This window comes from Oncorhynchus keta, chromosome 9, assembly GCF_023373465.1.
Source record: "Oncorhynchus keta strain PuntledgeMale-10-30-2019 chromosome 9, Oket_V2, whole genome shotgun sequence".
Taxonomy (NCBI): domain Eukaryota; kingdom Metazoa; phylum Chordata; class Actinopteri; order Salmoniformes; family Salmonidae; genus Oncorhynchus; species Oncorhynchus keta.
Window position 1 is genome coordinate 7,949,017 of NC_068429.1, and position 26,904 is coordinate 7,975,920.

Here is a 26,904-nt window from a genome sequence, read left to right on the forward strand (position 1 = left end):
GCTATAAATCAATCTGTGGAAACCATAGATTGAAATGGCTTGCATTGAACGGTGGACCTGATTCTCCCAGACACAGGAGAGTGTCTCTTCTGCCTGTATGAAGCAAGATGTGAAATCTGACACCACTTGAAGCAAGATGTCCCTCCTCCCATTTAATTCGCTCTTCAGACTGTCCATCAACTCCTGGTAGAACCCTACTTCACAGCCACTAACAATGGCATATGCCTGGAATCCTTACATCGTAACAGGAAAGAGTGTTTTCATCGGTTTAGCACGTTCACAGATCGAATTTCATCTAGTAATCTAAAATATCTCAGAGATTTTAAACAAAACACTTTCTGTTTGTCATAGACTGATTGATATGAGATGAAAGGCGAGTTCCTAACGAGTTCAGGAAGCCAAGCTAGAGCTAACGGGGATCCTAATAAACTAAACCTAGCCTAGCCTTGCCTGGCCACACAGGGCCTCAACACGAGGCCATGTCGTGGGTTAGTTTATGGTCCTCACGAGACCACCATTACAAAGTGAGTTTAATAAACAGCTGTCCTGACCTCTCGCCCCCCTCGGGTTCCCTAGTGAGTGATCAAACACTGCCTGTTCCCTGCCCACAGTTGGTCCGACAGGGGCTTATGAGAAGACTCATCTTTTAGCGATCATTCTCTGTAGAGGCAGCTATTAGCCTGTCCTGATTACGCAAGGCCCCATGGGTACCATGCCATGTCTGATGGCCATAGTTTCTCTTAAAGCGTCTCAGGCTCTTATTGTCAGGGTTGACCTGGGTCAGAGATCCACCGTGGGGGAACAGAGCACCTTGTGCAACATACTGTCATTGATCTGTCATTTGTTATTACCCTTCCAATGTGAGTGTTTGTTGGTTAATTACCTGAAAGATATGCTTCATTCTTTTTTTTCTTCTCTTCTTCCTTACAAGATATGGTGCAGATATTTACTTGCCATCTTTCATATGAATGATTATAGAATAGACTGAATAGGCCTACATCTAATGGCCTTACATTTTCACATTTAGGTTGTGAATTTAAATGTGTCGTTCTCAGATCCAGTATGTCATTGAAAAATGTTTAAGAAGAATATTAAGGAAGACAAGAAATAGGAACTGGGGTTTTTCAGAGTTTATTTTGTAGTACCAACAAACTTTGGTAATTTAGCAAATTGTAGCAATAAAAATGCACTCTCGACAAGGTCTCAGTGAGCTTGTGACAAATAAATAGCACAGTGATACTAATTTACACAACAAAAATACTACTATAAATTTCATAATCAAAAGGACAGAAATGAATTATAACGCTTCTTCTTGTCACTACTTTACACTGGGATCTTTGTCTTTTTAAATAAAGCTTTTCCATTTTTGAAGTACCACTTAGCATGTTGTCCTTTAATAATAAATAGATTGTTGTCCATTTCAACATGCAAAACTGCTTTGTTTTTGAGAATGTTCCACATATACTATATACACTTAAAACAAAACAATTAAAAAAAAAAAACATTCTGTCTTTCACAAACTCTCTTTAATATCACACATCCCAGAAGCTTAATGTATATTATCAAAATGATTTATGGTTGTTGTAGTGTTGATAAAGAAACATGATCAGCATATACCAACTTTGAACATCGTAATATACTCAATTTGGTGTTATACATAGTTTATTTATTTATTTATTTTTTAAAAAAGTCTATGCTTTTAGGAAAGGTTCACTTGGACACATGCTCAGAGAAGGTTCCCGTTGATAAAGCTTGGACACACAGCTGAATGCCTATTGAGTCCTCTACTGGTTCACTGACTATTTCAAAATCAGTGACTTGGACAATAATACATATATATTTTCCCCTTTTAGAATTCAGGTCAAACAAATATTTCCATTTCATTATATATACACACAAATGTGGACTTAAATAAGTATTCTTCTGAGCAGAGATGCAACGACATTATTATAATCATTTTTTTCACAAACATCTTGCAGAAATCACTCCAATACCGTTCTTAACCATGTAGTAGTTTAAGGTCCCCCTGTTTCTGTAATACCGTTCTTAACCATGTTGTAGTTTAAGGTCCCCCTGTTTCTGTAATACCGTTCTTAACCATGTTGTAGTATAAGGTCCCCCTGTTTCTCTAATACCGTTCTTAACCATGTTGTAGTTTAAGGTCCCCCCTGTTTCTCTAATACCGTTCTTAACCATGTTGTAGTTTAAGGTCCCCCTGTTTCTCTAATACCGTTCTTAACCATGTTGTAGTTTAAGGTCCCCCTGTTTCTCTAATACCGTTCTTAACCATGTTGTAGTTTAAGGTCCCCCTGTTTCTCTAATACCGTTCTTAACCATGTTGTAGTTTAAGGTCCCCCTGTTTCTCTAATACCGTTCTTAACCATGTTGTAGTTTAAGGTCCCCCTGTTTCTCTAATACCGTTCTTAACCATGTTGTAGTTTAAGGTCCTCCCCTGTTTCTCTAATACCGTTCTTAACCATGTTGTAGTTTAAGGTCCCCCCTGTTTCTCTAATACCGTTCTTAACCATGTAGTAGTTTAAGGTCCCCCCTGTTTCTCTAATACCGTTCTTAACCATGTAGTTTAAGGTCCCCCTGTTTCTCTAATACCGTTCTTAACCATGTTGTAGTTTAAGGTCCCCCCTGTTTCTCTAATACCGTTCTTAACCATGTTGTAGTTTAAGGTCCCCCTGTTTCTCTAATACCGTTCTTAACCATGTAGTAGTTTAAGGTCCCCCCTGTTTCTCTAATACCGTTCTTAACCATGTAGTTTAAGGTCCCCCTGTTTCTCTAATACCGTTCTTAACCATGTTGTAGTTTAAGGTCCCCCTGTTTCTCTAATACCATTCTTAACCATGTTGTAGTTTAAGGTCCCCCCTGTTTCTCTAATACCGTTCTTAACCATGTTGTAGTTTAAGGTCCCCCTGTTTCTCTAATACCGTTCTTAACCATGTAGTAGTTTAAGGTCCCCCCTGTTTCTCTAATACCGTTCTTAACCATGTTGTAGTTTAAGGTCCCCTGTTTCTCTAATACCGTTCTTAACCATGTAGTAGTTTAAGGTCCCCCTGTTTCTCTAATACCGTTCTTAACCATGTTGTAGTTTAAGGTCCCCCTGTTTCTCTAATACCGTTCTTAACCATGTTGTAGTTTAAGGTCCCCCTGTTTCTCTAATACCGTTCTTAACCATGTTGTAGTTTAAGGTCCCCCCTGTTTCTCTAATACCGTTCTTAACCATGTAGTTTAAGGTCCCCCTGTTTCTCTAATACCGTTCTTAACCATGTTGTAGTTTAAGGTCCCCCCTGTTTCTCTAATACCGTTCTTAACCATGTTGTAGTTTAAGGTCCCCTGTTTCTCTAATACCGTTCTTAACCATGTTGTAGTTTAAGGTCCCCCTGTTTCTCTAATACCGTTCTTAACCATGTTGTAGTTTAAGGTCCCCCTGTTTCTCTAATACCGTTCTTAACCATGTTGTAGTTTAAGGTCCCCCTGTTTCTCTAATACCGTTCTTAACCATGTTGTAGTTTAAGGTCCCCCTGTTTCTCTAATACCGTTCTTAACCATGTTGTAGTTTAAGGTCCCCTGTTTCTCTAATACCGTTCTTAACCATGTTGTAGTTTAAGGTCCCCTGTTTCTCTAATACCGTTCTTAACCATGTTGTAGTTTAAGGTCCCCCTGTTTCTCTAATACCGTTCTTAACCATGTTGTAGTTTAAGGTCCCCCTGTTTCTCTAATACCGTTCTTAACCATGTTGTAGTTTAAGGTCCCCCTGTTTCTCTAATACCGTTCTTAACCATGTTGTAGTTTAAGGTCCCCCTGTTTCTCTAATACCGTTCTTAACCATGTTGTAGTTTAAGGTCCCCCTGTTTCTCTAATACCGTTCTTAACCATGTTGTAGTTTAAGGTCCCCCTGTTTCTCTAATACCGTTCTTAACCATGTTGTAGTTTAAGGTCCCCCTGTTTCTCTAATACCGTTCTTAACCATGTTGTAGTTTAAGGTCCCCCTGTTTCTCTAATACCGTTCTTAACCATGTTGTAGTTTAAGGTCCCCCTGTTTCTCTAATACCGTTCTTAACCATGTTGTAGTTTAAGGTCCCCCCTGTTTCTCTAATACCGTTCTTAACCATGTAGTAGTTTAAGGTCCCCCTGTTTCTCTAATACCGTTCTTAACCATGTTGTAGTTTAAGGTCCCCCTGTTTCTCTAATACCGTTCTTAACCATGTTGTAGTTTAAGGTCCCCCCTGTTTCTCAAATACCGTTCTTAACCATGTTGTAGTTTAAGGTCCCCCTGTTTCTCTAATACCGTTCTTAACCATGTTGTAGTTTAAGGTCCCCCTGTTTCTCTAATACCGTTCTTAACCATGTAGTTTAAGGTCCCCCTGTTTCTCTAATACCGTTCTTAACCATGTAGTTTAAGGTCCCCCCTGTTTCTCTAATACCGTTCTTAACCATGTTGTAGTTTAAGGTCCCCCCTGTTTCTCTAATACCGTTCTTAACCATGTAGTTTAAGGTCCCCCTGTTTCTCTAATACCGTTCTTAACCATGTTGTAGTTTAAGGTCCCCCTGTTTCTCTAATACCGTTCTTAACCATGTTGTAGTTTAAGGTCCCCCTGTTTCTCTAATACCGTTCTTAACCATGTTGTAGTTTAAGGTCCCCCCTGTTTCTCTAATACCGTTCTTAACCATGTTGTAGTTTAAGGTCCCCCTGTTTCTCTAATACCGTTCTTAACCATGTTGTAGTTTAAGGTCCCCCCTGTTTCTCTAATACCGTTCTTAACCATGTTGTAGTTTAAGGTCCCCCTGTTTCTCTAATACCGTTCTTAACCATGTTGTAGTTTAAGGTCCCCCTGTTTCTCTAATACCGTTCTTAACCATGTTGTAGTTTAAGGTCCCCCTGTTTCTCTAATACCGTTCTTAACCATGTTGTAGTTTAAGGTCCCCCTGTTTCTCTAATACCGTTCTTAACCATGTTGTAGTTTAAGGTCCCCCTGTTTCTCTAATACCGTTCTTAACCATGTTGTAGTTTAAGGTCCCCCTGTTTCTCTAATACCGTTCTTAACCATGTTGTAGTTTAAGGTCCCCTGTTTCTCTAATACCGTTCTTAACCATGTTGTAGTTTAAGGTCCCCCTGTTTCTCTAATACCGTTCTTAACCATGTTGTAGTTTAAGGTCCCCTGTTTCTCTAATACCGTTCTTAACCATGTTGTAGTTTAAGGTCCCCCTGTTTCTCTAATACCATTCTTAACCATGTTGTAGTTTAAGGTCCCCTGTTTCTCTAATACCGTTCTTAACCATGTTGTAGTTTAAGGTCCCCCTGTTTCTCTAATACCGTTCTTAACCATGTTGTAGTTTAAGGTCCCCCTGTTTCTCTAATACCGTTCTTAACCATGTTGTAGTTTAAGGTCCCCCTGTTTCTCTAATACCGTTCTTAACCATGTTGTAGTTTAAGGTCCCCCCTGTTTCTCTAATACCGTTCTTAACCATGTTGTAGTTTAAGGTCCCCCCTGTTTCTCTAATACCGTTCTTAACCATGTTGTAGTTTAAGGTCCCCCTGTTTCTCTAATACCGTTCTTAACCATGTTGTAGTTTAAGGTCCCCCTGTTTCTCCAATACACGGGGAAAAGTGTCCAATTATGTCTTCATGTTTGTCCTTCTCTCCTAGTTCCTGGCTACAAGCCAATCAGTGGAGATTATTTTTGCGTGGTACCTTTCCGTTTTTCCCCTTCAGTTATTTTCTTGAGGCAAAAGTTTGTTTTATGGCTGTACAGTTATGTACGGAGTATCCCCCTCATCCGCACCCCTCCCTCACTCCCTCCCTCCCTCCATCCTTCCATCCCTCCCTCCATCCCTCCATCCCCAACCCCCTTCGGTTCAGGGTTGACTTTCAGGAGGCAAAGTAAGAGCTCTGCATGGAGTAGAGACGGTCGATGGGGTTCCCCACCCGCACCTGCAGGGAGCCAATGTCGGACGCCGCCATGAAACAGTCGCTGAGGCTGGTGAGGGACGTGTCGCTGTCGATGTCGTGGAAAATGGAGTCATTTCCTGTTAGAGAAGAGAGACAGAAGCAAAGACAAACAGAGCTATGAGTGAGGCTATGTGAACTAGTTGCTCAAATAAATAAACACGGGGGAGGGAGATGTTTACACAAAAAAAACTAAACTGATAAAGAACACACCCCCCGCCCCCCCAAAAAAACACAGTTAATGTTTGTGGTTTGGCCGTGGCAATAACTTTAAATCAGCTGGGATGAACGTTCACTGTTAATGGGGAATGTGTGGGCTGCAATATCTCTGATTGTACCTATTGCCACCTGAATCAAAGTGCTTCCAAAGCCTCAATAAAGATGGCACACGGCAGAAGATAATGAGTGTTACGGGGACACTGTGGGAACACAACCAGAGACTGTGTGTTCTTTTCTTAGTTCATGGCACCAGTATTTAATTGCAGCGACGAGGAGACTTCTCTCCTGGGTGTTGCTGGTACTTTGGATCTAAATGACACCGTTACATCAGGACACAGACAGCTTGATGGCCCATACATTTTTAATCAGACACACACATTATTGGTTAGCCTTCGCAGCAATAAAACCAGTACACGTGTGTGTGTGTGTGTGTGTGTGTGTGTGTGTGTGTGTGTGTGTGTGTGTGTGTGTGTGTGTGTGTGTGTGTGTGTGTGTGTGTGTGTGTGTGTGTGTGTGTGTGTGTGTGTGTGGGTGGGCGGGTGGGGGGTCGTAAGGACCAAGGGTTTGGTGAAGGATGACATAATTTGGGTGAGCGTTAGGGGATGAGACAGTGGTGATGGTTTGGACAAAGCTGTAGCCTGAAGACCATCTGAAGACCATCGGCTCACAGAATACCAATTCACCAGACAGACAGGAATCTTGAGGCCAATTGTACAATATGCTACACACATATGCAACTACCTGATGTCAGGGCCGGGGGGAGGGGGATTATCTCCCAGGGCAACAGGGTATTCAGCCATGCCATGTTATTCTTATGAGGTGAGCCTACATGATTCATAATGTGACCAAGCTAATTAGACCACTGTGTGTGGAGGTGTGTGTTTAGTGTGTGTGTGTGTGTGTGTGTGTGTGTGTGTGTGTGTGTGTGTGTGTGTGTGTGTGTGTGTGTGTGTGTGTGTGTGTGTGTGTGTGTGTGTGTGTGTGTGTGTGTGTGTGTGGGTGGGGGGGGGTGTACACTGTCTGTATGACTTGACTATGTGCTGCTGTCCTCACCGTATGGGTTCATGTGGTCTCCGGGCATCTGTGGCGGGGTGAGTCCATGCTGGAAGGGATCGTTACCGTATCCGTTCTGCTCCATAGCCACTAGCTGCTGCTGCTGAGGGGGGCCCAGGGGGGTGTAGGAGCTCAGCAGGCCCTCCATCCGACCCGACATCACTTCTGGAGGGGACAGAGACATACAGGTGAATATCTCTTCTGGAGGGGACAGAGACATACAGGTGAATATCTCTTCTGGAGGGGACAGAGACATACAGGTGAATATATCTTCTGGAGGGGACAGAGACATACAGGTGAATATATCTTCTGGAGGGGACAGAGACATACAGGTGAATATATCTTCTGGAGGGGACAGAGACATACAGGTGAATATCTCTTCTGGAGGGGACAGAGACATACAGGTGAATATATCTTCTGGAGGGGACAGAGACATACAGGTGAATATATCTTCTGGAGGGGACAGAGACATACAGGTGAATATCTCTTCTGGAGGGGACAGAGACATACAGGTGAATATCTCTTCTGGAGGGGACAGAGACATACAGGTGAATATCTCTTCTGGAGGGGACAGAGACATACAGGTGAATATCTCTTCTGGAGGGGACAGAGACATACAGGTGAATATCTCTTCTGGAGGGGACAGAGACATACAGGTGAATATATCTTCTGGAGGGAGGACAGAGACATACAGGTGAATATCTCTTCTGGAGGGGACAGAGACATACAGGTGAATATCTCTTCTGGAGGGGACAGAGACATACAGGTGAATATCTCTTCTGGAGGGGACAGAGACATACAGGTGAATATCTCTTCTGGAGGGGACAGAGACATACAGGTGAATATCTCTTCTGGAGGGGACAGAGACAATACAGGTGAATATCTCTTATGGAGGGGACAGAGACATACAGGTGAATATCTCTTATGGAGGGGACAGAGACATACAGGTGAATATCTCTTCTGGAGGGGACAGAGACATACAGGTGAATATCTCTTCTGGAGGGGACAGAGACATACAGGTGAATATCTCTTCTGGAGGGGACAGAGACATACAGGTGAATATCTCTTCTGGAGGGGACAGAGACATACAGGTGAATATCTCTTCTGGAGGGGACAGAGACATACAGGTGAATATCTCTTCTGGAGGGGACAGAGACATACAGGTGAATATATCTTCTGGAGGGGACAGAGACATACAGGTGAATATCTCTTCTGGAGGGGACAGAGACATACAGGCATACATATATCTCTTATGTCCTTAACCTATTCACCTATTCTTACAACATGTGATTTGATTGATTAGGATCCCAATGTAGACAGCTAATCTTACTGGGGTCCGAAATATACATGACATGAAAAAAGATTTTAAGATTGATATACTTTCAAAAACACTAACATGTTGTGTGTGTGTGTGTGTGTGTGTGTGTGTGTGTGTGTGTGTGTGTGTGTGTGTGTGTGTGTGTGTGTGTGTGTGTGTGTGTGTGTGTGTGTGTACGCAGATTTCAAAGTTTTCCGTTTGGATTGTTAGGTCCTCAGTTCTCACTAAATGTTATTAGTCACAACTTCAGCACGTCCCAGAGCTCATTTAGTTAACTACAGGGCTCATTTTAGTTAACTACACTGGGTGACTCAGGTGGTTATAAACCCTGGTTATTAGATCACATTATTGACATGGCAGCCCATTCGCAGAAGCCGCTACTTGTACTTTCGGAGGTGCTGAGCACTTATTACTCCGTCTCTCATATCCTGTCCTCAACAAAGCACCACAGCGATGGGGAGCCGAGCTGATCACACTTGATAACCCCTGGCTTTGATATGATTCCAATCAACACTATCACCCAAATGACCTCAGTTTTGCAGCCATCTTTAAACATGCAGTCTCGTGCAGTCTCATGCAGTCTCATGCAGTCTCAACAATGCAGTCTCATGCAGTCTCATGCAGTCTCATGCAGTCTCATGCAGTCTCATGCAGTCTCATGCAGTCTCATGCAGTCTCATGCAGTCTCATGCAGTCCCATGCAGTCCCATGCAGTCTCATGCAGTCTCATGCAGTCTCAACAATGCAGTCTCATGCAGTCTCATGCAGTCTCAACAATGCAGTCTCATGCAGTCTCATGCAGTCTCATGCAGTCTCATGCAGTCTCATGCAGTCTCTCATGCAGTCTCATGCAGTCTCATGTCTCATGCAGTCTCATGCAGTCTCATGCAGTCTCATGCAGTCTCATGCAGTCTCATGCAGTCTCATGCAGTCTCAACAATGCAGTCTCATGCAGTCTCAACAATGCAGTCTCATGCAGTCTCATGCAGTCTCATGCAGTCTCATGCAGTCTCATGCAGTCTCATGCAGTCTCATGCAGTCTCATGCAGTCTCATGCAGTCTCATGCAGTCTCATGCAGTCTCAACAATGCAGTCTCATGCAGTCCCATGCAGTCTCATGCAGTCCCATGCAGTCCCATGCAGTCCCGTGCAGTCTCGTGCAGTCTCTTGCAGTCTCGTGCAGTCTCGTGCAGTCTCAAGTGTGAGCCAGTGTGTTGGTGTTATCAGTTCGGCTCCCGACTGCTACGGTGATTTATTATCAATATCAAAGGTGAAGGAATAGAAAGTCCAGAAATCCAGAATAGAAACAAAACATGACCACCGACTCAATATTAGGTCAAATATGGACTCAAGACACCTGGATGCTTCTTAGCACTTAAGCGTCTACATTACTTAGCTTGTATTTGGGTGTTCGATACAATTTTTATCCTAAAGCGCAAAAGTAAGAGTAGAGTTGTGTGTTATATACTGCGACACTATAGACTTAGAATTAAGCAATAAGGCCCGAGGGGGATCTACCCGGTTTATAATTAACCAATAAGACCTGAGGAGGAACTACCCGGTTTATAATTAACCAATAAGGCCTGAGGGGGAACTACCCGGTTTATAATTAAGCAATAAGGCCAGAGGGGGGATCTACCCGGTTTATAATCAACCAATAAGGCCCGAGGAGGAACTACCCGGTTTATAATTAAGCAATAAGGCCCGAGGAGGAACTACCTGGTTTATAACTAAGCAATAAGGCCCGAGGAGGAACTACCCGGTTTATAATTAAGCAATAAGGCCCGAGGAGGAACTACCCGGTTTATAATTAAGCAATAAGGCCCGAGGAGGAACTACCCGGTTTATAATTAAGCAATAAGGCCCGAGGAGGACCACCCTGTTTATAATTAAGCAATAAGGCCCGAGGGGGATCTACACAGGTTTATAATTAAGCAATAAGGCCTGAGGGGGAACTACCCGGTTTATAATTAAGCAATAAGGCCCGAGGAGGAACTACCCGGTTTATAATACTCTATATAAAATGCTACCCTTAATTCAAACAGTGAGTTGCTGTCACAAATCTGCTGAGTTGGGAGTTTGATACTGGGCAGCGACTTCACGCACGCACACACAAACCCATACACACGCCCAGTAATATACGCACACACAAACCCATACACACGCCCAGTAATATCACAGTGGTGGAAACAGAAGATGTACGGGTCAGGACTCTGGTGGTTAATAATAACACACCATTCACCACTGGAATGACCCCTGTCCTGTCTCACCCTGGTCAGGACCATTCACCACTGGAATGACCCCTGTCCTGTCTCACCCTGGTCAGGACCATTCACCACTGGAATGACCCCTGTCCTGTCTCACCCTGGTCAGGACCATTCACCACTGGCTTTGACCCCTGTCCTGTCTCACCCTGGTCAGGACCATTCACCACTGGAATGACCCCTGTCCTGTCTCACCCTGGTCAGGACCATTCACCACTGGAATGACCCCTGTCCTGTCTCACCCTGGTCAGGACCATTCACCACTGGCTTTGACCCCTGTCCTGTCTCACCCTGGTCAGGACCATTCACCACTGGCTTTGACCCCTGTCCTGTCTCACCCTGGTCAGGACCATTCACCACTGGCTTTGACCCCTGTCCTGTCTCACCCTGGTCAGGACCATTCACCACTGGAATGACCCCTGTCCTGTCTCACCCTGGTCAGGACCATTCACCACTGGCTTTGACCCCTGTCCTGTCTCACCCTGGTCAGGACCATTCACCACTGGAATGACCCCTGTCCTGTCTCACCCTGGTCAGGACCATTCACCACTGGAATGACCCCTGTCCTGTCTCACCCTGGTCAGGACCATTCACCACTAGAATGACCCCTGTCCTGTCTCACCCTGGTCAGGACCATTCACCACTGGAATGACCCCTGTCCTGTCTCACCCTGGTCAGGACCATTCACCACTGGAATGACCCCTGTCCTGTCTCACCCTGGTCAGGACCATTCACCACTGGAATGACCCCTGTCCTGTCTCACCCTGGTCAGGACCATTCACCACTGGAATGACCCCTGTCCTGTCTCACCCTGGTCAGGACCATTCACCACTGGCTTTGACCCCTGTCCTGTCTCACCCTGGTCAGGACCATTCACCACTGGCTTTGACCCCTGTCCTGTCTCACCCTGGTCAGGACCATTCACCACTGGAATGACCCCTGTCCTGTCTCACCCTGGTCAGGACCATTCACCACTGGCTTTGACCCCTGTCCTGTCTCACCCTGGTCAGGACCATTCACCACTGGCTTTGACCCCTGTCCTGTCTCACCCTGGTCAGGACCATTCACCACTGGAATGACCCCTGTCCTGTCTCACCCTGGTCAGGACCATTCACCACTGGAATGACCCCTGTCCTGTCTCACCCTGGTCAGGACCATTCACCACTGGCTTTGACCCCTGTCCTGTCTCACCCTGGTCAGGACCATTCACCACTGGCTTTGACCCCTGTCCTGTCTCACCCTGGTCAGGACCATTCACCACTGTCAAGCGTCTCAGAGTAGGAGTGCTGATCTAGGATCAGTTTTAAGATCATATTATATGGAAAAGTGGGACCTGATCCTAGATCCGCACTCCAACTGAGGCGCTTGAAACGGTCTTGATAAGGAATCTCTCTGGCCTTGACTTGTGTGAGAGTTCTACTACAATGTGGATATTCTAGGAGTATTCTAGAACCAGTGAAGTCTCATAAGGTATTCTAGGAGTATTCTAGAACCAGTGACGTCTCATAGGGTATTCTAGGAGTATTCTAGAACCAGTGAAGTCTCATCATAAGGTATTCTAGGAGTATTCTAGAACCAGTGAAGTCTCATAAGGTATTCTAGGAGTATTCTAGAACCAATGAAGTCTCATCATAAGGTATTCTAGGAGTATTCTAGAACCAGTGAAGTCTCATAAGGTATTCTAGGAGTATTCTAGAACCAGTGAAGTCTCATCATAAGGTATTCTAGGAGTATTCTAGAACCAGTGACGTCTCATAAGGTATTCTAGAACCAATGAAGTCTCATCATAAGGTATTCTAGGAGTATTCTAGAACGAGTGAAGTCTCATCATAAGGTATTCTAGGAGTATTCTAGAACCAGTGAAGTCTCATAAGGTATTCTAGGAGTATTCTAGAACCAATGAAGTCTCATCATAAGGTATTCTAGGAGTATTCTAGAACCAGTGAAGTCTCATAAGGTATTCTAGGAGTATTCTAGAACCAATGAAGTCTCATCATAAGGTATTCTAGGAGTATTCTAGAACCAGTGAAGTCTCATAAGGTATTCTAGGAGTATTCTAGAACCAGGGAAGCCTCATCATAAGGTATTCTAGGAGTATTCTAGAACCAGTGAAGTCTCATAAGGTATTCTAGGAGTATTCTAGAACGAGTGAAGTCTCATCATAATGCAGAAGACCTGCCCAGTTATTCCATCTCCTGTCCAAACCACACTCTCAGCCAGTTCACCTCTTGGGCACACACACATATGCAACCACACGTTGACGTGCACACACACTAAACAAACAGACATACAGACACACAACACTCACAACTAGAGAAACCTACCTTGGCCAAGCCTTTGGGAGTTCTGCTGCTCGTGCTGTTGTTGCTGTCTCCGGGCTAGCTTCTTCATCTACAAATAAAACACAATGCTGGTTAATAACAGACGCATAAGCTTGACCAACATGTATAGACAATATGGTTCATACTTCGGTGAATCTTACGCTACATCCCAAATAGCACCCTTATTCCCTATATAGAGCACTACTTTTGACCAAAGCCCTTTGGGCCGTATCGTGCAACGTATAGAGAATAGCTAATGCCAACATGGGACTGTGAATAGAGTAGCATTAAGGAGCCCTAAAACCCTGATCATTGCAAGTTGACTGTTGAAATGTTTATTAAAAGTGATTGTATTTTCCGTCCTGCTTCATTTGGGGAGCAGCTTTTTAGACATCGTTCAGGTAGATCTCACCTTGGCTCTTTGGTTCTGGAACCACACTTGGACAACACGGACACTAAGGCCCGTCTCTGCCGCCAGCGTCTCTCTAACCTGGGGGGAGAAGTCAAAACGGACACGTTTCATCCCCCTCTTGTAAAGCTTTCTTACAAAGGGAGTAAGAGGTGGTCGAAAGTATTTCAAATACATTATACTTTTGATAAAGTCGATAAAAGGGGGTTGTATGATAAGTGTCTGAATATAGTTGTTTAAATTCTTAATGACATTTTATTGAATATTTAATACACGAGTAGTAATATCTTAGTAGTATCTTCTAGAAGTGGTAGACACATTGTTATTTGGTAAGACACAACAATATAGTAGTAGGAACGGCCTAAATTCGGATGGGCTCTAAAGTTCATGGCACAGTATTAAATTCAGTCCAATTTAATCTATTTCCTGACCAAGATGGTTGCCATTATTGGAACATACTAGAGCTACGCAGGTCTATGACATCATCTCCTCTTGTGAGTGATAGGATCTGTATCTGTTTCGTCAGACTGTAAGGTGGTTACCTTCCGGCAGGGTTTGGAGGACACCTCGAAGGACGCCTTGAAGGCTCTCCTCTGCTGTGTGGTCAGGATGGTGCGTGGCCGTTTGGGACGGCGAGGGTCTTTGCCGTCGTCACTGCCCTTCCCCTGGCCCCCAGAGCCCTTCTCAGGCTTCCCGTCCAGCTCCTCAGCTTCACTCTTCTCTGCAAAAGGAAATTACAACCCAAAAAGCATTGTCATTGAAACATTGTTGAACAGGTTTTCTAAACGCAACACAAATGACGACTAACCCTTGACGACTACATCCAGCAGCAGGATTTTTATTGAAAATAAATGTGCAGAGGATACTGTTATATAACCGTAAAGGGAAATCATCCATATCGATATATACACTACATTGATAGGCATGGGAGAGCTTGTCTGCAGTTCTTTGGTGATTTAACAGCATCGGTGGGTCCCGGTGGGTCCCCCGCGGGACGGGTGAGCTAACGTAGGCTAATGCGATTAGCAAGAGGTTGTAAGTAACTAGAACATTTCCCAGTACATAGACATATCTGATATTGGCCGAAAGCTTAAATTCTTGTTAATCTCACTGCACTGTCCAATTTACAGTAGCTATTACAGTGAAATAATACCATGCTATTGTTTGAGGAGAGTGCACAGTTATGAACTTGAAAATGTATTAATAAACCAATTAGGCACCTTTGGGCAGTTTTGATATAACGTTTTGAACAGAAATGCAATGGTTCATTGGATCAGTAACACTTTGCACATACACTGCTGACATCTAGTGGTCAAAATCAAAATTGCGCCTATGCTGGAATAATACATTATGGCCTTTCTCTTGCATTTCATTTTGTATTATCTTTTACCAGATCTAATGTGTTAAATTCTCCTACATTCATTCTCTACTACATTCATTTCAAATAGGGGGAAGGGGCGGATCCTTTAAGAGGTTTTAAATCTTGCCTTCTTTTTTAAAATTTTAATTAATTTAAAAAATTTTTTTACCCCTTTTTCTCCCCAATTTCGTGGTATCCAATTGTTGTAGTAGCTACTAACTTGTCTCATCGCTACAACTCCCGTACGGGCTCGGGAGAGACAAAGGTTGAAAGTCATGCGTCCTCCGATACACAACCCAACCAAGCCACACTGCTTCTTAACACAGCGCGCATCCAACCCGGAAGCCAGCAGCACCAATGTGACTCGTTGACAGAACTGAAACAGCATGGCTGTTTCTTTGGTTTTCCCCACTGTTTCTACTGACCTGTATCCACACTAGAGTACATAATGGAAGATCATTGTTACATCTATTCAATGGAACCCCCTTCATTATTTCCAGGACTTTCTTACTGTTATTAGTTATCTTTCAACTTCTTCCATTTAGCCAAATGTTTGACTCCGATCATGTATTTAATATCAATGATATTTAAAACCCCTGTCTATGGTTAAACACATTCATAATATGTTAAATAAGCCCCCTGGGTTTAATAACCCCTGTCTGGTTTAATAACCCCTGTCTGGTTTAATAACCCCTGTCTGGTTTAATAACCCCTGTCTGGTTTAATAACCCCTGTCTGGTTTAATAACCCCTGTCTGGTTTAATAACCCCTGTCTGGTTTAATAACCCCTGTCTGGTTTAATAACCCCTGTCTGGTTTAATAACCCCTGTCTGGTTTGAATAACCCCTGTCTGGTTTGAATGACCCCTGTCTGGTTTAATAACCCCTGTCTGGTTTAATAACCCCTGTCTGGTTTGAATGACCCCTGTCTGTGTCCCAAAAGGCTCCTGATGTCCTATATAGTGCACTACTATTGGCCTGGTGCCCATCTCATCAACAGTTCCCATACAGTAGTTGAAGTCCTGGGATAGATATCATCATCACTGTATTAAAATCAGAAAAGATAGTTTGTAAGGATACTGCGCAAAAAAATGTGTGGTGGTATCTAAAGAATAAAGTGCTACTAACTGGTTTGGCAAGCTGCATCATTATTTGGAAAAGGAAGAACCAGAGGAACAGATAGGAGAAGCCCGCACATCTGTGGAACAGGGCACAGCGCGCCACTGAGGAAACTTAAGGAGAGTTGTACTTTTTACCTGAATCTGAGGCATCAGGGCTCATGGAGCTGAGCAGTTCCTTCTCCCTCTCGTAGTCGCTCTTGCAGAGCAGCTGGCCCTCCTTGAGGACAAACTCGTCTCCTTTGCACAGCTGCCTGTCGCACACGCAGCAGCAGAAACAGCCCAGGTGGTACACACACTCCAGGGCACGCATCACAAACTCAGTAGGAGCTATATTCTCCAGGCAACCACTGCACTTGGTGGCAAACAGCCTGGGGAGACAAGAGGGGAAAGCATAGGTGATGAGACCAGAGTTGGAACAGATTGTTGGAGTAGTCTTGAATTATTTGTGACGACCAATGGTTGTAACAACTGCAGATATATTGTTCTTAGCAGTACAGTTATTACTACTATTTACTGCGAGTAGTATAATGTCAATCATAAATGTTAGTTTTTATACTCCTGTAGGCTCTAAAATAACAATTTAACTGAATGAGCCAAACAAACATAGGACTAGTGGCAAAAAAAATAATAATAATGTTTTGTTAATTCCCCATGTAACATTCTGTTTGCTACATGTGACAGAGTAGGACTGGGCTATGCTTGGCTAGCAGGCTACCCACTGCGACCCCTTAGCCTTTTGACACCCGCTCAACTGTAAAAGCACAGCCGAACGCCCCCCCACTATGCTGCTGCTGCTGCCTACCCATAAGGCCTTGTTGTGATGCAAATGTATCATCTCAAAACATTTAACACTGCTCCCCCCTAAACCCCCCCAGCGCGATGCTCCGCTTGAGCCCGACGGTGGGCATTAGCGTTTGGGAAAGGAGGAGGGCCTTCACGTGGGGGTGGGGGTGGGGGGGGGGGGGGTTTAGGGGGAAGCAGTGTTAAATGTTTCGAGATGGTACATTTGCATCGCAACAAGGCCTGATGGTTAGGCGGCAGCAGCAGCATGGTACTATGACTTTTCATCCGTCCAACAAAAAAGTTAAACAGGGATAAAATGTTCCCATGTGCAAAACATTTGATCAGACAGTTATAAATATAGCCTGAACTGTGGCACATTGGATCCCACTTCTGACACCAATTTGACAAATACAATATAAGGGTAAATGGTCATCCTGTTTCCCATAGTCAATCCACCACCCGATAGCATGTCTGATACTACAAAATCTACATTTAATGTAATGACATTTTATTAATTTAGCTAGGATAGTCCACTCAGTAACAATTGCCGGAGTCCATACATCTACAGAACATTCTGTTACCAGCCACCTCTCCCACAGGCAGCTGCTGATACCAGCCACCTCTCCCACAGGCAGCTGTTGTTACCAGCCACCTCTCCCACAGGCAGCTGCTGTTACCAGCTACCTCTCCCACAGGCAGCTGCTGTTCCATGCTGTCCCGAGTCCCAAACCAATTATCCTGCTTCATGAATATTACAGGCAGGTGCCCCAGCGAGGCCGGGGTGGGACAGAGCTGAGGGTGGATGCCCCATGGTGTGTGTGGATTACAACCGGCTCTGACGTCTGCCTCATGGCAACTCCTTCGTATGATAATGACCCGCAGAGACTTTGTTTAATAACGTGATCAGCATCTGTAATATCACAGCACCTCAGGGCTGATGAGTACACTAAGGGTTTGAGTGAGAGAGGGCGGGGAGGTTGGAAAGAAGGGCTGTGAGAGAGAAATAAAATAGAGTGTAATAAAGAGAGCTAGAGAACATTATTAAAATGCTTTCTTCCACAGTTCATTCTAGGGCTTGGCGATACGGCCAAAATATCACGCTATTTAAAACAAATTGGACGGTTTTTGATGTTTTTAAAAGTTAGACATTTGCTTTATGAGTTCTGCGTGACCCCTAGGTTGGCAACACATACATTATAAGTGATGTCAAATGGGTCTTTCTCCATTCTGATTGGTTTATACCGTTCAATTCAATATTTCTGCATTTCTTGCACTCAATGGATAGAATTTACACACTGCCACATAGGGCTGCACAATCTGGGCAAACAATCCAGGCCTTATTTTTTATTTTTAACCAAATGTTGCAATTGTGTTTTAGAGCACACCACTTGGGTGAACTGTTGGAATCATGGAAATAGAATAATTATTCTAATTCAAAAGTTAGAATATATTAGTGGGCACTTTGAATACAGTGTTGTTTGACATGACAACGAATGAAAATGCCAGGGGGGAGTTATTGTGACAGGGTAGGAACCAAAGTGTTGACAAGTGTTTCCTAGGGGACCCTATATTTTTTGGCTACATTGAATGTTTTCCGTTAATTACTTCTTAGCTAACATATTCTTGCTTCACGTCTTCCTCTTTGATTTAGAAGATACTGGTGCACAAACAAAATGCTGATTAAGGTCTACACCAACACTGGTATTATCAGGCTATATAGCTAATTACGTTTGCTCTTACTCAGTACATTTATTAGCTAGCTAGCGATTAGCATTAGTGGCTAACAATTAGCAGCTAACAAGATTTAGGGCCAACTTGCTAAGAAAAGACAAGCTAGCTGTTTGCAGATGTAAGAAACACAAACTGATAGTAGAATTATAGAACGCCAGTTGGTTTATATTAAGAAGAAAAGTGAAACCAGCATCGTTGTTATCAACATTGTTCCATGTGCTGCATTGACCATGCAGACTGAACGCAAGTGTCTCATAGTCGAGGAACAACAAATGCTCTCCTTGAGTGTCAGGGGGCGTGGCTTCGTTCTGTGTTGAAAGCAGCATGGAGAGAGAGCTGAGAGAGATGACTCAAGTAGGGAAGTAAACTATAAAAATGGTCGTTACACACGGCGTATCACATTTAATAAACCAAAACATTCAAATAGCATTAAAGGGTGAAGTAAAAGCCCAAACCGGTCTGTGCATCAATACGGGTATATTGTTAAATACAGTACACCGCCCAGACCGGTCTGTGCATCAATACGGGTATATTGTTAAATACAGTACACCGCCCAGACCGGTCTGTGCATCAATACGGGTATATTGTTAAATACAGTACACCGCCCAGACCGGTCTGTGCATCAATACGGGTATATTGTTAAATACAGTACACCGCCCAGACCGGTCTGTGCATCAATACAGGTATATTGTTAAATACAGTACACCGCCCAGACCGGTCTGTGCATCAATACGGGTATATTGTTAAATACAGTACACCGTCCAGACCGGTCTGTGCATCAATACGGGTATATTGTTAAATACAGTACACCGCCCAGACCGGTCTGTGCATCCGGGTATATTGTTAAATACAGTACACCGCCCAGACCGGTCTGTGCATCAATACGGGTATATTGTTAAATACAGTACACCGCCCAGACCGGTCTGTGCATCAATACGGGTATATTGTTAAATACAGTACACCGCCCAGACCGGTCTGTGCATCAATCGGGTATATTGTTAAATACAGTACACCGCCCAGACCGGTCTGTGCATCAATACGGGTATATTGTTAAATACAGTACACCGCCCAGACCGGTCTGTGCATCAATACGGGTATATTGTTAAATACAGTACACCGCCCAGACCGGTCTGTGCATCAAACGGGTATATTGTTAAATACAGTACACCGCCCAGACCGGTCTGTGCATCAATACGGGTATATTGTTAAATACAGTACACCGCCCAGACCGGTCTGTGCATCAATACGGGTATATTGTTAAATACAGTACACCGCCCAGACCGGTCTGTGCATCAATACGGGTATATTGTTAAATACAGTACACCACCCAGACCGGTCTGTGCATCAATACGGGTATATTGTTGCAGTCAACCGGTCTGTACGGGTATATTGTTAAATACAGTACACCGCCCAGACCGGTCTGTGCATCAATACGGGTATATTGTTAAATACAGTACACCGCCTAAACCGGTCTGTGCATCAATACGGGTATATTGTTAAATACAGTACACCGCCCAGACCGGTCTGTGCATCAATACGGGTATATTGTTAAATACAGTACACCGCCCAGACCGGTCTGTGCATCAATACGGGTATATTGTTAAATACAGTACACCGCCCAGACCGGTCTGTGCATCAATACGGGTATATTACAGTACACCCCAGACCGGTCTTGCAAATACAGTACACCGCCCAGACCGGTCTGTGCATCAATACGGGTATATTGTTAAATACAGTACACCGCCCAGACCGGTCTGTGCATCAATACGGGTATATTGTTAAATACAGTACAACCGGTACGGGTATATTGTTAAATACAGTACACCGCCCAGACCGGTCTGTGCATCAATACGGGTATATTGTTAAATACAGTACACCGCCCAGACCGGTCTGTGCATCAATACGGGTATATTGTTAAATACAGTACACCGCCCAGACCGGTCTGTGCATCAATACGGGTATATTGTTAAATACAGTACACCGCCCAGACCGGTCTGTGCATCAATACGGGTATATTGTTAAATACAGTACACCGCCCAGACCGGTCTGTGCATCAATACGGGTATATTGTTAAATACAGTACACCGCCCAGACCGGTCTGTGCATCAATACGGGTATATTGTTAAATACAGTACACCGCCCAGACCGGTCTGTGCATCAATACGGGTATATTGTTAAATACAGTACACCGCCCAGACCGGTCTGTGCATCAATACGGGTATATTGTTAAATACAGTACACCGCCCAGACCGGTCTGTGCATCAATACGGGTATATTGTTAAATACAGTACACCGCCCAGACCGGTCTGTGCATCAATACGGGTATATTGTTAAATACAGTACACCGCCCAGACCGGTCTGTGCATCAATACGGGTATATTGTTAAATACAGTACACCGCCAAGCCCTAGTTCATTCTCATAGTTTACAAACTTTCCCTTGACAAAGGATTTAGGACGGGGCTATGCATGCTGTCACAATCAGGCCAAAGACATATCAGAATCCCAGCCAGTCAAATCAAATGGAATTAAAAGGTGAAAGGTTAAAACGGAGACTTCCATACAATTTAGGGAAGTGCTTACAACTCCCCATCCGGATGGAATCAGTTTGCTTTCTATTCTCTCCCTTCTTCTCTTACCCTTTTACCAAACTGACTAATCTTGTAGGACATTATTTTCCCACTTCCTCTCTCTGTCACCTTGCATTATTACGGGGCCTGTAATTCCTATTTTGCCCCTTGAGGAATCTTTCTGTCCGGCATTGTCCTGGAGTATAATCCAGACTTTTCCCCCAGCGTTGGGGCCTCCTGAGCTCCATTCTCAACGAGGTCGGTTCAGAATATCCAATGCGTGACGCTCCCACTATGGCAACCGACCCACCCCACCCTCTCCATGAGGGGAGCGAGCGAGGGGGCCGAGAGGAGAAAGAGGTTCACTGAAGCTGGTAGGAGAAGTAAAGCCTTCTCTGAAGAACTGAAGAAGGGGGAATTAACAGTGAACGCTGGACTGGGGTAAAGGGATGTGTGTGTGTGTGTGTGTGTACAGATTGGGGGTTAAATCCACCTCTTCTCTGTGCATGGCCCCCTCACTCAGACTCCGGCTGCTAGTCACAATCAAACAGGGTCGGCTCTCCAAAACAGAGCCCTTTGAATGACACAAGCACTGCACTGTGGGGGAAGCTAATCCTACTTTAATACCTTTCCAAGTTTGGCCTCTGAAGGAATCGCGTCTTTGAGGGGGAGGGTGAGCCTGCCCGGTCTGTATGAGCGAGGAGGGGGCTCGGGCTTGACGTAAAAGGGAAGTTGGTTGCATCTCCCTCACCCAGAGCTGGTCTAATGACTCTACAGAGGTTCCTACATTAACCCAGAGCTGGTCTAATGACTCTGTAGAGGTTCCTACATTAACCCAGAGCTGGTCTAATGACTCTACATTAACCCAGAGCTGGTCTAATGACTCTGTAGAGGTTCCTACATTAACCCAGAGCTGGTCTAATGACTCTACATTAACCCAGAGCTGGTCTAATGACTCTGCAGAGGTTCCTACATTAACCCAGAGCTGGTCTAATGACTCTGTAGAGGTTTCTACATTAACCCAGAGCTGGTCTAATGACTCTGTAGAGGTTCCTACATTAACCCAGAGCTGGTCTAATGACTCTACAGAGGCTCCTACATTAACCCAGAGCTGGTCTAATGACTCTACAGAGGTTCCTACATTAACCCAGAGCTGGTCTAATGACTCTATAGAGGTTCCTACATTAACCCAGAGCTGGTCTAATGACTCTACAGAGGTTCCTACATTAACCCAGAGCTGGTCTAATGACTCTACAGAGGCTCCTACATTAACCCAGAGCTGGTCTAATGACTCTACAGAGGCTCCTACATTAACCCAGAGCTGGTCTAATGACTCTACAGAGGTTCCTACATTAACCCAGAGCTGGTCTAATGACTCTGTAGAGGTTCCTACATTAACCCAGAGCTGGTCTAATGACTCTACAGAGGTTCCTACATTAACCCAGAGCTGGTCTAATGACTCTACAGAGGCTCCTACATTAACCCAGAGCTGGTCTAATGACTCTACAGAGGTTCCTACATTAACCCAGAGCTGGTCTAATGACTCTACAGAGGCTCCTACATTAACCCAGAGCTGGTCTAATGACTCTACAGAGGTTCCTACATTAACCCAGAGCTGGTCTAATGACTCTACAGAGGCTCCTACATTAACCCAGAGCTGGTCTAATGACTCTACAGAGGTTCCTACATTAACCCAGAGCTGGTCTAATGACTCTGCAGAGGCTCCTACATTAACCCAGAGCTGGTCTAATGACTCTACAGAGGCTCCTACATTAACCCAGAGCTGGTCTAATGACTCTGTAGAGGTTCCTACATTAACCCAGAGCTGGTCTAATGACTCTGTAGAGGTTCCTACATTAACCCAGAGCTGGTCTAATGACTCTGCAGAGGTTCCTACATTAACCCAGAGCTGGTCTAATGACTCTGCAGAAGTTATTTCAGAATATTGGGGACAGTTAGCTTGCTAAACTCACTGAGCTTTCTGGAGCAGCCCCCTGTATCGAGTAACACAATGTAGTAAAAAGGGACACAATCAACCTTCTGAATTACTGGAACTGGCTCACAATATGACAAAAGATCTTCCTCATCTTTCAAATGAACAGAAACTGACCAGAAACGTAAATGAAATGAACAGAAACACAGGACACACTGTAATGAAGGTGACTAAAGTACTGACCAGGACACACTGTAATGAAGGTGACTAAAGTACTGACCAGGACACACCGTGATGAAGGTGACTAAAGTACTGACCAGGACACACCGTGATGAAGGTGACTAAAGTACTGACCAGGACACACCGTGATGAAGGTGACTAAAGTACTGACCAGGACACACCGTGATGAAGGTGACTAAAGTACTGACCAGGACACACCGTGATGAAGGTGACTAAAGTACTGACCAGGACACACCATGATGAAGGTGACTAAAGTACTGACCAGGACACACCGTGATGAAGGTGACTAAAGTACTGACCAGCACACACCGTGATGAATGTGACGAAAGTACTGACCAGGACACACTGTGATGAAGGTGACTAAAGTACTGACCAGGACACACCGTGATGAAGGTGACGAAAGTACTGACCAGGACACACCGTGATGAAGGTGACTAAAGTACTGACCAGGACACACTGTGATGAAGGTGACTAAAGTACTGACCAGGACACACCGTGATGAAGGTGACGAAAGTACTGACCAGGACACACCGTGATGAAGGTGACTAAAGTACTGACCAGGACACACCGTGATGAAGGTGACTAAAGTACTGACCAGGACACACCGTCAGCTCAGTTGGTAGAGCAGGTGCTAACGCCAGGGTACGATTCCCGGGACCACCCCAGAATGTACACATGACCGCTTTGGATAAAAGCGTCTGCTAAATGGCATATATATATAAGGTGACTAAAGTACTGACCAGGACACACCGTGATGAAGGTGACTAAAGTACTGACCAGGACACACTGTGATGAAGGTGACTAAAGTACTGACCAGGACACACTGTGATGAAGGTGACTAAAGTACTGTCCAGGACACACCGTGATGAAGGTGACTAAAGTACTGACCAGGACACACTGTGATGAAGGTGACTAAAGTACTGACCAGGACACACAAGTCAACATAGGTCTTGTTTGTTGTACATCTGATGTCTGTGTGTTTGTTTGTGTCCAGGATTGATATAGATCCTTATCCATCCCCCATCCCAGCCCACACACCAAAGCACACGATTTCACTGATATTAAATCCCAATCGCTTATTTCTGAAGCAAGTTGAGTGCCATAACTAGGCTTCATTTTGATGAAGTTAGAGGCATAACGTTGTTGTGTTTGCTCGGGTAACACACACACACCCACCCGCTAGATATTTGGCTTGAGAATTCGTCTCTGTGGCCTCCCACCACCAGGGTTGCCCCAACGTCCCAGCAGCATCAATATTGACACAGGACGCTACCCAGCTCTTTCTCTCTCTGCACGAGGAGTCTGGCTGTCTCTAGTCAGTCTCTGTTTGGGAATGGAGAGTTAATCCCCAAGGATGGTTGACAACAGACTCCCCACTGAGATCATTGCTTTCTCTCTGGCTTTTCATCTCTCTCTCTCTCTCTCTCTCTCTCTCTCTCTCTCTCTCTCTCTCTCTCTCTCTCTCTCTCTCTCTCTCTCTCTCTCTCTCTCTCTCTCTCTCTCTCTCTCTCTCTCTCTCTCTCTCTCTCTCTCTCTCTCTCTCTCTCTCTCTCTCTCTCTCTCAAGATTGAAGACCTTAGGAATTAAATAGTCATGATATGTACATACTGTATATCATTGGTCAAACTTTCTCATCAAGTAAAGATATAAAGATGTAACGTAATGCATTACCAGTATATATTATTAATATTTATTATTATTATATATATTATTATTATATATTATACAGTGGGGCAAAAAAGTATCTAGTCAGCCACCAATTGTGCAAGTTCTCCCACTTAAAAAGATGATAGAGACCTGTAATTTTCATCATAGGTACACCTCAACTATGACAGACGAAATGAGAAAGAAAAAATCCAGGAAATCACGTTGTAGGATTGTTAATGAATTTATTTGCAAATTATGGTGGAAAATATGTTTTTTGTCAACAACAAAAGTGTATCTCAATACTTTGTTATATACCCTTTGTTGGCAATGACAGAGGTCAAATGTTTTCTGTAAGTCTTCACACACTGTTGCTGGTATTTTGGCCCATTCATGCAGATCTCCTCTAGAGCAGTGATGTTTTGGGGCTGTTGCTAGGCAACATGGACTTTCAACTCCCTCCAAAGATTTTCTATGGGATTGAGATCTGGAGACTGGCTAGGCCACTCCAGGACCTTGAAATGCTTCTTACGAAGCCACTCCTTCGTTGCCCGGGCGGTGTGTTTGGGATCATTGTCATGCTGAAAGACGCAGCCACATTTCATCTTCAATGCCCTTGCTGATGGAAGGAGGTTTTCACTCAAAATCTCACGATACATGGCCCCATTCATTCTTTCCTTTACACGGATCAGTCGTCCTGGTCCCTTTGCAGAAAAACAGCCCCAAAGCATGATGTTTCCACCCCCATGCTTCACAGTAGGTATGGTGTTCTTTGGATGCAACTCAGCATTCTTTGTCCTCCAAACACAACGAGTTGAGTTTTTACCAAAATGTTATATTTTGGTTTCATCTGACCATATGACATTCTCCCAATCTTCTTCTGGATCATCCAAATGCTCTCTAGCAAACTTCAGACGGTCCTGGACATGTACTGGCTTAAGCAGGGGGACACGTCTGGCACTGCAGGATGTGAGTCCCTGGCGGTGTTGAGTGTTACTGATGGTAGGCTTTGTTACTTTGGTCCCAGCTCTCTGCAGGTCATTCACTAGGTCCCCCCGTGTGGTTCTGGGATTTTTGCTCACCGTTCTTGTGATCATTTTGACCCCACGGGTTGAGATCTTGCGTGGAGCCCCAAGCTGCTTACCTATTGCAGATTCAGTCTTCCCAGCCTGGTGCAGGTCTACAATTTTTTTTCTGGTGTCCTTTGACAACTCTTTGGTCTTGGCTATAGTGGAGTTTGGAGTGTGACTGTTTGAGATTGTGGACAGGTGTCTTTTATACTGATAACAAGTTCAAACAGGTGCCATTAATACAGGTAACGAGTGTATGACAGAGGATCCTCTTAAAATTAATTAATTAATTAAAAATCCTACAATGTAATATTCTGGATTTTTTTTCTCATTTTGTCTGTCATAGTTGAAGTGTACCTATGATGAAAATTACAGGCCTCTCTCATCTTTTTAAGTGGGAGAACTTGCACAATTGGTGGCTGACTAAATAAATAACTAAATACACTGTATATTTTTATATATGTATACATTATATACATATATAAAAATATGAGAAAGAGAGAGAGAGAAAACCAAGTCTGCGTCCCAAAATGGCCACCCTACAGCCTCTACTTTCACCCAGGGCCCATGGAGCTCTGGTCCAATAGGATGCCATTTGGGATGCAACCAATGAGAGGTCAGTGAACCATTATGTTGACCAGTCAACATATGAGAGAAAGCCAGCAGACAGTAGCGACACTCTGTTACGGCTGTCCTAGGTTAGAGGGACACCTTTCTAGTGGTCTGGCTGACGCTAAAACCGATTTGATAAGCTGTCCGTGATGAGGGAGTGATTTTCCGTTCAATTATTATTCTCAAACATTTTGTTCCCCTTCCTCCTCTTCTTTTAAATGTCTCTTTGATGCTATAATGATCTCCGAGGCCCGCTCCCAGGAGGGGGCCAACAGCAGACTCTGAGACTTGCTCCTAGGGTGC

At 44.2% G+C, this 26,904-nt stretch overlaps 1 protein-coding gene and 2 long non-coding RNA genes across 53 annotated transcripts in view; 2 read left to right on the forward strand and 1 right to left on the reverse strand.

Annotated features, from left to right (window-relative positions):
* Positions 1–1,122: 1,122 nt before the first annotated feature.
* On the forward strand, positions 1,123–5,593 carry LOC127931702 (uncharacterized). 49 transcript variants are annotated; one of them, XR_008142460.1, is made up of 8 exons: positions 1,123–2,493; positions 2,542–2,633; positions 2,729–2,773; positions 2,916–3,010; positions 3,151–3,337; positions 4,412–4,504; positions 4,599–4,835; positions 5,492–5,580. It is a non-coding gene; the product is annotated as an uncharacterized LOC127931702 (long non-coding RNA). The 49 variants fall into 49 exon arrangements; XR_008142452.1 differs by having other exon boundaries at positions 1,123–2,633; XR_008142461.1 differs by having other exon boundaries at positions 1,123–2,633; positions 3,198–3,337.
* A 269-nt stretch (positions 5,594–5,862) lies between these two features.
* The window catches only part of LOC118379485 (LIM homeobox transcription factor 1-beta-like), a 121,888-nt gene continuing 100,846 nt past the window's right edge, over positions 5,863–26,904 (reverse strand). Inside the window, exons 3-8 of the mRNA XM_052525032.1 lie at positions 16,156–16,388; positions 14,083–14,261; positions 13,544–13,621; positions 13,135–13,201; positions 7,229–7,393; positions 5,863–6,036 (exon numbers count right to left, since the gene is read on the reverse strand). Coding sequence (XP_052380992.1) covers positions 5,879–6,036; positions 7,229–7,393; positions 13,135–13,201; positions 13,544–13,621; positions 14,083–14,261; positions 16,156–16,388 — 880 coding nt within the window. The 3' untranslated portion in view covers positions 5,863–5,878. The remainder of the gene's footprint in view (positions 6,037–7,228; positions 7,394–13,134; positions 13,202–13,543; positions 13,622–14,082; positions 14,262–16,155; positions 16,389–26,904) is intronic.
* LOC127931704 (uncharacterized) lies at positions 7,403–8,444 on the forward strand. 3 transcript variants are annotated; one of them, XR_008142487.1, is made up of 4 exons: positions 7,403–7,488; positions 7,705–7,884; positions 7,923–8,066; positions 8,176–8,444. It is a non-coding gene; the product is annotated as an uncharacterized LOC127931704 (long non-coding RNA). The 3 variants fall into 3 exon arrangements; XR_008142489.1 differs by having other exon boundaries at positions 7,923–8,030; positions 8,140–8,444; XR_008142488.1 differs by having other exon boundaries at positions 7,705–7,848.